Consider the following 10,000-nt stretch of genomic DNA (forward strand, 5'->3'; position numbering starts at 1 on the left):
AGATTCCAATGTAAAAATCCACATCATGATCAGAAGCCTCAACAAAATGGTCACGTGCACCTTAACTAATTAATGAAGGGTTGATAGCATATGTGTATTATGCAGAATGAAGGTCACAGCAAAAGGAAAGGTGCTTACAAAGCAAGATTGTAAAAAGCACCAAAAATCACACATCTTTACTAATATTAACTTTATTGCTACTGTAAATACATTCTAAATTAGAGAGTATCAGTGAGATTGGAATACAAGTAGCATTGACTATTTTTTTTGCACATTGAGCAAGTGCACTCTGGAGAATTCCATCCTTATAGTGGTAACCATTCTAAAGTTCCCTAGTAACAATATGGGAAGCTACAGTAATCACTAAACAAAAATGATTATGTAATTTTAAAAGTGTAAAAGTGCCAATTGCAATTTATCTGCTGAAATTTGGTTTGTGTCCAGAACCCTTAAAAGCACATCAAAGTCAAACATTCACTACTTGCACAATCCCATAATACACCTCTATTACCCCCCAAAACTTTTGCATAACCATTGTTTGCAATTTCTCCTGGGACAGGAAAATGTCCCAAGAGAAGTTGAAAACAATGACTATGCAGATTTTTGGGGGGGTAAAAGAGGTGTATTATGGGATTTATGCAAGTAGTGAATGCACAAAATATTTCATAAATTAATAATTCACAAATCAAGCCAGCCTGCTGAATAGCCAATTATTGTTAGTGGCCAATGCTATATGTTGCTAGGAAATACCAAGATTTTGATAAAAAGGCTAGACAACGCTCTCATATGAACTTGAGTATCAACATGTTTTTTCAATGGAATTTATATTGACGCCAGATCTTGGAAAAGCCCAATCAACCTGGCTGATCCACTGATGGTCATGTCAATCATTATAAGGCAATGGTATTTCTTGGTTCTAGTTCAGCTCTCAAGTTACTTGGGGTGACCAGCTGCTGTATGTATGTTTAATTTATACCTTGCATTTAGTTAGTTATAAGTCTTCTTTTGTAGCACAAATAAATGTAACAGTTGTTGTTTGGACCTTGGTCAGCACAAAATGCAGACTGCAGACTGGGTGCAATATGCAGACCAGACACAAAATGCCGACTGCTTATTTGAAAATGCAGTTATTTGAGAAACCATTGGGTGTTTGATGGAATCACAGGTGGCCCAGCCTCAGGTAATGTACAATACAATACAATAGTTTATTGACAACTCCCCATGGGGGCTTTTTAGTGACAATGCAATTAAAAGAAGTAACAATAGTAAGTAAAAAGACTAAAATTAACTCTAAAAACACTATATTATATATATATATAATAAAACTTAATTAAATATATAGAATAAAGGAGGGAAAATCAACCTAATTTAGGACAAGTACTTTTTTAAAAGATCTGATCTGAGATTGCGTTTAAAACTACTTAATACACATTGACTTAATTTCAATGTAGGGCTAATAGCGTTCCAAATACTTACAATACGATAATAAAAAGAGCTCTGGCCGGTTGCTGATTTACAGAGTGGGATGTTTAATTTTTGTGAATTACGGGTCGCTCGACCACTAAATTATACTACCTCTAGAGATAAACTTATTACTTAAATATTCAGGTGAAAGACCTGTCATACACTTAAAGGCCATAACTGCATCTCTTAAATAGAGGTGTGATTTCACAGGAATCCATTTTAAGCTTTTTAGAGCTGGAGACGCATGATCATATTTTCTAACGTTACATACCGGTACTATGCAAGCAGCATAATTTTGAATCCCTTGCAGCCTCTTTATATTAGTGTCAGTAGTGTTTGCCCAAACTGACGAACAATAATATAATTTGCTAAATACTAACGAATTTATAATCATAATGAGTATGTCTTTCCTAAATGCGTGTTTTACGCGGCCTATTTGTCCCAGCGCAGACATACAAGAGGAGACAGTTTTAATGATGTGTTCATTAAAGGTGAGATTTTTGGGGTTTATGTGGGAAACATGAAATGCCAAAAAAAATTGGCTTATCCTAGTTTACAGAGAAGAAAATAAAAAACGTTGGAAAAACACCTACACATCAAAACTTTTAAATGGTTGTGTGAAGTAGGTGGCAGGATAAACCAAAGTAGCCGGCAGTTTATTGCCAGTAGCCACCTTCTATTGATCGAACCTCTGCTTATCCTAGTTTTATACAGCCAAGAAAATAAAAAATAAACTTACCTTTACTGCATCTTGTGTCCTTGTGTCGATTTGAGGCATTTTGAATTTTGCTCCTATCCTTCTTTACAAGAGAACAAGGTTGAAGACTTGTAACCTCTGAAGCCAGTGATCACTCTACGATCGAGGATGGTTTAAGCTGAAAAATCAGCTTGATTTGGCCTTTTGTCCACTCTCACATGAAGCTTGATAACAAACGATATAGCATAACGGCGTAGAGTCTAACAAAAATCGCCACATGCTTAGAGAACAAGCCAGTTTTCATGAAGAACCCACCACTATCTCCAGTTTAAAAAGCCCTTTGGGATTCATACATGACATGACCCGCGTTGGAAGCTTCATGTGAGAGTGGACAAAATGCCAAATCAAGCTCATTTTTCGGCTTAACTCGTCCTTGATCATGGAGTCATCACTGGCTTCAGAGGTTCCGAGTCTCCAGCCTTGTTCTCTTTTAATAAAGGATAGGAGCAAATTTCAAAACCAGCCCAGAACGTCTCAAATTGACACAGGGACACAAGATGAAGCGATGGTAAGTTTACTTTTTTTATTTTCTTCGCTGTAAAAAACTATGAAAAGCAGAGGTTTCAATAGAAGGCGGCTGCTGGCGATAGACCGCTGGGTACTTTGGTCCATACCGCCACCTGCTTCACGATGGCAGGTCTAGAATGCATGTCACATTCCACTGGGCAATCATTCAAGGTCATTGTTTTATGCTTTGGAAAGTAACCAAAACCCTCAATTTGGCTAGCCCTTGGCCTAAGGTTGGTTTTTAGGCCTAGGGTTAGCCAAATTGAGGGTTTTAGGTTATTTTCAAAAAGGTAAAATAATGACCTGCAACAAGTGACCAGTGGAATGTGACCTGTGTTTTAGACCTGCCATTCGCATGACCATTTGAAAGTTTTGCTGTGTAGGTGTTTTTCCACCATTTTCCATCACAAAAATAAACTCACTGAATTACGGAGTTTTCTTCTCAAGAAAAAAAATGTCTACATTTTCAAACAAATGTAACGAAAATCGAGTACACAGCGTATTTAGGGGTTATAGTGCTCAATTTACATGACATTCGGCCAATAGTGTATTTGAATACTAATAAGGGAGCAATTTCTGTCAAAAATGACTATCATTGTAGTGTTTTATTGCCTAATTTCCATTGCTTTTTAGAGGGAAACACCCTTTGGAAAATGCTGCAAATAGCATTTCCAAACTTGCAGTGGTTGAACATGCCCCCAGACCCCTCTTGAGGCTCATGCCTTCAGCACTCGGGATTCCACAGCTGTCTACTAGGGTTGTCCACATTATGCTCACAATTTTCACAATTATGCTAATTATCTATGCTCAAAAAATTTTCCCCGGATCACTCATTTTTTTGCATAAAAAAGTCCCAAACTCCCAGTCGCCCGAAGTGGCCATGTCCGTTTCCTGTGGTGAAGTCTAGGGGCAGTCGATTATCACCTATATTTCACCGCAGGAAAACGGAATCCCAATTTCGAGATTGTACCTAATTCCAATGTATTTATTTATTCATTCACGAGATTTTGACATATTTCCGGGACTTTTTCTTACTATTATGCTGGCGTAATGCTCGATGCTCATGCCTCACTATTATGCTCAAAATACAAAAGTTGAACGAGACTTACCGGAAGTTGAAGTTCGACTGGGATTCCACCTTTGTCACCATACACAGAGGGATTACATGAGATAGCATTGCGCCTGCGTGAACTCAGTCTTTAAAGCACTAGCCATGTGCATCGTAAGAAGGAAGTAACAGGGTGGGTCCAAGGGTGGGCATGTAATCCCTCTGTGTATGGTGACAAAGGTGGAATCCCAGTCGAACTTCAACTTCCGGTAAGTCTCGTTCAACTTTTGTATTCCACCTTGTCACCCACAGAGGGATCACATGAGACTTTAAAGACAGATGCACAGGCTAGTAGTAAGTAATTTCACACAAGTGAACACATTACTGTAAAACTTTATTGGCAAACGTGTCTTTCACAATCTTTTTGTCATAGAATTTAGCAAAGGTGGATTCTGACTTCCATCCAGCCTTGTCAAGAATATCTGCTAATGGAACATCACTCAGCTTTGCCTTAGAAGTAGAAGCTGACCTTGTGCTATGAGGCTTGAAAATGTTTACATCAATGCCTGAACTTTGTAATACAAACTTAACCCAACGACTGATCGTGTCTCTAGACACTGGACCATACGGTTTGACATAACTTAGCAACAATTGACTACATGAACGAGTCTCCCTTGCAAACTTTGTCCTAGTCAAATACTCCTTGAGAGTGGTCACAACACAAATTCGTGGATCTGTGAAGGATTTAAGTTCAATCACCATACCCTTGGACCCTGGTTTGGACTGTTTAACATGCTCTTGAAGTCTGAATACTATAGAGGAGCCAGAATCTATCATGCTGTCCACATTGAGAAAAAGAAGGGATTGTCCTCTTTGAGCAGTGACTAGAGCTAATAACATCGTGAGCTTCAACGATAAACTCTTGAGAGAAATCTCATTAACAGGGGACAAAGTCTTTAAGTAATCAAGAACTTGGTGTACATCCCAAACTGCTGTATAACGAGGCATTGCTGGGCGAGATTCAAATACTCCCTTTAGAAACCTAATAACTAAAGGATGTTGCCCAACTGGGATACCATCTATTGAGGGCAGTATCGAAGAAAGTGCTGAGCGAGCAGTATTAAGGCTACTATAACTAAGACCATTGTTAAATAAAGTCAGTAGAAATTCGATGACTTGGGCTAAAGAGGGACGAACTGTACTAATCTGTTCTCTATGACAGAAGTCAAGCCATTTTTTATAATAGGATTGGTACTGTTTAGATGTGCCTTTCCTCCACGACTTGAGGATAATCTTGGTAGCTTCTGCAGAAATGCCTTGCTTCGTAAGGGATTCCCCGATAACTTGCATGCAATTAGTTTCAGTTTGCCCTCCATGGGATGTGGTTGACTGGGCTTGCTTGGAAGATACAATGTCCCTCTTGTCACTGGAAACAGTCTGGGCATCTCGACTAAAAGACTCATCAGCTTCGGATACCAGGGCTGGGTTGGCCAGACTGGAACAATGATGATCCCTTCCCCTTCCTCCATTTCGATTTTCTTTAAACAACGAAGTATCAGGCTAAAAGGGGGGAAAGCATAAAATTGTTCTTGAGACCAAGAGCAAGAGAAAGCATCCACAAATTGTGCCTCAGGGTCTGGCCTCCATGACACGTAACGGGGAACTTTTCTGTTAATTCTAGATGCAAAAAGATCAATGGATAGCATGCCATAGGTTTCAACAATGCTGTGAAAAATATTTTCCTTGAGAGACCATTCTGTGTTATCATTAAATGTTCTAGATTCCCTATCAGCCTCAACATTTTCTTTACCTGGTAACGAGATTGCTGTCACCCAGATATTTCTTTGGATACACCAGGTCCAAATTTCACGTGCAATCTTATTACATTCCAAAGAATGAGTGCCACCCATGGCATTTATGTAAGAGACTGCAGTGGTATTATCTATGTAGAGGTTAATATGACAATTTTTCATCGAGTGGCAGAATGATTTCAAAGCAAAAAAAGCAGCAAGTGTTTCTAACTCATTGATGTGACAGTTAGACTCAGTTACAGTCCAGCGACCTCCTGCCTTATTTCCCTTGCACACTGCCCCCCACCCTTTTTTTGAGGCATCAGAATACAGGGAGAGGAATGGATCCCCATGGGATATCCACTTAAATGAGCTCTCAACATTTTTGATCCACCATTTGAGGTCTATAACTGAGGTATCTGACAATATCATTACTGAGTTGTAGTTTCTCCTACTTTCTTTCAGAGCTTTGATTTTGTCTATTTCTAAACTTCTATAGAAAAGCTGTGCATATTCAACACCAGGGAACATAGAAACCATTAAGCCTATCACTTCTGAGACATTATGAACTGAAACATGAGTATTTGTCAATAGAGCTGAACATTTCTGTTTCAGTTTTCCAGCTTTCTCTGGTGTTGGTCTCACTGTCATCGTGAGTGAGTTTAAGATAAAGCCCAAAAATGTTAACTCATGGCTGGGTGCAAGAATTGATTTCTCTTGATTTAGAAGAAAACCCACTTTGGTGAAAAGGTGGACAGTGTCCTGAACATTATTAGTGCATTCATCAAAAGAGGGCCCTTGCAAGTATGAATCATCAATGTAGCCCACATTTGTGTGTCCCATTTGCCTTAAGGTGGAGTAGACAGGCTTAAGCAATTTAGTAAAAAGTCGGGGCGCAGAAGCAAGACCATTAGGGAGGCAAGTAAACTGAAATAATTCCCCCTGCCAGGAGAACTTCAAATATTTTTGGCATTTCTCATTGATTGGAACCGAATAATATGCATCTTGCAAGTCTACAGATGCCATATAACATCCAGGTGTCATAAGCAAAATTGCTGAGGTTAAGCTTTCCATTTTAAAATGATGGTTGCTAATATATTGATTTAAGTTCTTCAAATCGAGAATGAGCCTATACCCTCCAGTCTTCTTTTTACGAAGAAATATAGTAGAGAGAAATTCGCCATGACAGTGCTGTGATTTCACAATGACCCCCTTTGTCAGAAGTTTGTCTAATTCTGAACTGATAATCTGTGATTCTTCAGAATTAAAAGCTATTTCCTTTGGGGGAAGCATTTGCACAGGAGGGCAGTCAACAAAATCAACATTAAAACCCTTGAGGGTTTTGAGAATCTGCGGATCGGAAGTCAATTCTCTCCATTCAGGGAAATATAATTTCAATCTACCTGCCGTTTGTACTGGTTCTACAAGACACAACTTTTGACTTACCTCAGGTAAGTCTTCAGAAGCTTTGTTTACTTGCTTTGACCCTTCGACTTGGGATACTTGTCTGAATTCTGAGTGGCTGGACCGCGACTTGCGGTCTGTCGCCAGCCTAAAAAATGCTTCTGACTTCCTCTTGCTCGAAAAAATTTTCCTCTGGCACCAGACGATTGGCTTTTGTACCCAAAGTTAGAGGAGGTCGGGCCTTTATGACGAGTGACGGTGGAAGTAGTTACTTTCCGGCCAACACGGTTTACTTCGGAGATATCTTTGACTTGCTTCGACAAGTCGTCTCCGAAGAGTTCAGCTGTCACTGTTGTAGACGCTGAGCAAAGGTGTTTGTAATCCGAGTGCAAGTCCGGTTTTATGAGCTCTTTCCTTCTATTATTAAGCTCGGTACTTGCATGTGCCAAAAGAGAAAGGCTGTCTATTGCCTCTTGAGCGAGCACTTTCCCGCCATTTATCTCATTAACTCGTTTCAAGATGGCGTCAGTGACGCGAGCAAGAGCTGTCATGCCCTTAACGATAGACGTTTGCACTTTTTGGAATTTCAAGTCTTGCGACCTGATGGTGGAGCTGAGATTATCCCAAATCAGTTGGTTAACTCGAACTTTCGTTAAACCTACACAGTTTTCTGGCTGCGGATATTTGTTTATCTTGTCTTGCAGCCGTTCTTCTAGCATGCCGTCTCGCACGAGACGCGTCACAATTTTAGCGAGCTCTTCATGAATGGGAGGTCCCGTCTCTTCCGACTTCAGGTCATTTTGAACAGTTTTAAGGAAGTCTCCAACTGATTCGTCGACTTCAGGTTGCCTTACATTGCCATGCTCTGTAGTATCAGACAAAAGGTCATTGACCGAGGCATCAACATCCATGTGCTCGCTTGATGAAGACGATTTTCCCGCCTTCTGGCTGGGTTTGTCTTGTGAGGGGTTTGACAATTCATTGTCGTTTAAGTCACCCTCGGTGACCTCCTCACACACATACCTCTCAAGGGTTTGTGTTAGGGCCGTGGTCAACGACTCGGCCATCCGAGAAAAACCTTGTTCCATAGATTTTTGCAAAGCACTGATCTGAGTGCTCGCCACGTCTTCATCGTTTTGACGGGAGTCAATTATGACCTTTTTCCCGTCTTTGTCATTGCCGCGTTTCGAAGACTTGGAAGGTCTCTCTCCTGGTACCGGGTGCATCTCTACATGAATTTCTTTCGATGTTTTAGTGGGCGAAGCAGGCGGCATTGTGCGTGGCAAAAACCAAGTTTTCGCAGGACATAAAAGACAATCCGTTCACCACGAAGGCAACAACGCACTGAGTTCACGCAGGCGCAATGCTATCTCATGTGATCCCTCTGTGGGTGACAAGATGGAATTACCGTATACCGGCATAATGTGGACAACCCTACCGTCTACGTTATTTTCCCAGTCATCCTGACTGCAAAACTTACTCAAAGCACTGGATCATGTTTCCCATGTAAACCCTACAAATCGTTACATTAACTGAGCATTCACATTATGAGTTTGGGCCGCCTATGATGGAATAAATCGTTCGACTGCAGGGTGTGCATGAGTTGTGACCATTAAGTTAATATAATAAGCTTACATTACATAGCTCAGATGTGTGTCACTTTAAATGCGTTAACGTAAGACTTCAGCAAAGTTATTGTTTACAAGTACAAATTTAGGAACCCCTCAAAAGATGTCGCAATCGCAAGATAATAACAAGAAACAGTTGTCAGCAATTTATATGCATTCGACCGGAGATGAGATACGGCATTCTTGATTGTGATTTGTGCATTTTTCCTTACATTAGAGTCACTTCTCCTAAAAAAAAAATAAAGTTATAATGATTCCTACCTAAATAAGTCAATCTGCCACAAACTCCGCCGCTCTGCGATCAAGTGAGCACAACTTCTTCGAAAGTTCTTCCCATGGATACATGGCCATTGTTTTTTTTAATTCAAGAGACGAAAGTAGGTTTGCAACGACTTCTGGGAGAATGGGACGACAACCCCTGCCCCTCCCCGCTCGAGGGGTTATCCCTGCGCCAAGGCTGTTGCTGTGTTGCGCGAGTCTGTGTACTTGCACTGGACCATGCATTACTGAGCTCAAGCAACGCCGGCGGACGCACCGTCCCCGACGTCAAAAATGAAAAACCGGAAGTTTACCTTTTCTCTCTTTCAGAGCTCTTTCAGTGCTTTGATTCGATTATACCATAATACCGGAGTTAAAACTAAAGCTTTCGGATACGTTGTTTGAGGCGAAACAACAGATTTCCGATCTCAGTTCATAACGTCCGGGATGTCAAGGTTCTCATTGCTTAAGCCCACTATTCATCTGTTAACAAAGTATCTGACGTTAAAGTTGTGTTAGTTCATCCTAGCTCCAGTTTTGGAAGTTTTTGCATAATTTCTGAACGATTTTGTTGTGGAAGCGTCTTCATAGATTTGAGTTGAAAACACACCCTTGAAACTTGCCCGATATGTCTAGCGTCTTGCAAATGTTTATTACTTTCATCTCGCTGAGTAATTTGTCACATGGAAGGGGATTCACGTAGTAACTTTGGAAGATCATCCAACTGTTTGGGCTTTTTCTTTTTCGTGGGCTGATCATATTATTGACATCAAATATTACAGTAATTGTCTTCGGGCGCTCGGTTTTCTTGATTACACAAGATTGTGAATCTCTTAAGGGTGCATTTGATTGGCCCTATTACGGAATAAGAATAAGATTTGAAATAGTAGTATGTTTGCCGTAGTTTTTAAGCAACTAGGATGTTGAAGATGTGCTTAAAATTTCATTTTAGCACGTATTTGATAATTTCCATGTGAAACTCTGTAAAAGCGAAGGACTTCTGACTTCAATTCTATGTATTCCAAGTCCGGAATACGGTCCATAGAACGCAAGTCAGGAATACGGTCGACAGAACGCATCCTTACATTGTACTTTTAAAAGCTTGCAATACTCACGGGAGAGCATTTTGCCACACGATAATGCA

At 40.3% G+C, this 10,000-nt stretch overlaps 3 protein-coding genes across 5 annotated transcripts in view; all 3 read right to left on the minus strand.

Annotated features, from left to right (window-relative positions):
• The window catches only part of LOC137968091 (polyubiquitin-C-like), a 31,067-nt gene extending 22,114 nt beyond the window's left edge, over nucleotides 1-8,953 (minus strand). Inside the window, exon 1 of one of the 2 annotated variants that reach the window (XM_068814713.1) lies at nucleotides 8,860-8,953. The gene's annotated coding sequence lies outside the window, so the exon portion shown is untranslated. The remainder of the gene's footprint in view (nucleotides 1-8,859) is intronic. The other variant, XM_068814714.1, reaches the window with a different exon arrangement.
• LOC137968093 (uncharacterized) overlaps nucleotides 1-10,000 on the minus strand; it is a 139,563-nt gene that overhangs the window by 79,202 nt on the left and 50,361 nt on the right. The gene's annotated exons all lie outside the window — the stretch shown is intronic.
• LOC137968095 (uncharacterized) lies at nucleotides 4,169-8,243 on the minus strand. Its single transcript, XM_068814722.1, has 2 exons — nucleotides 7,013-8,243; nucleotides 4,169-5,336 (listed from the first exon to the last, which is right to left on the minus strand). Exon 1 carries the CDS (start codon nucleotides 8,194-8,196, stop codon nucleotides 7,039-7,041), a length of 1,158 nt encoding a protein of 385 aa, XP_068670823.1. The 5' UTR covers nucleotides 8,197-8,243; the 3' UTR covers nucleotides 4,169-5,336; nucleotides 7,013-7,038.

This window comes from Montipora foliosa, chromosome 8 (assembly GCF_036669935.1).
Source record: "Montipora foliosa isolate CH-2021 chromosome 8, ASM3666993v2, whole genome shotgun sequence".
Taxonomy (NCBI): domain Eukaryota; kingdom Metazoa; phylum Cnidaria; class Anthozoa; order Scleractinia; family Acroporidae; genus Montipora; species Montipora foliosa.

Excerpts from the sequence above, each read along its gene's own strand:
- LOC137968095 (XM_068814722.1), bottom strand. The coding sequence starts at position 8,196 with ATGCACCCGGTACCAGGAGAGAGACCTTCCAAGTCTTCGAAACGCGGC.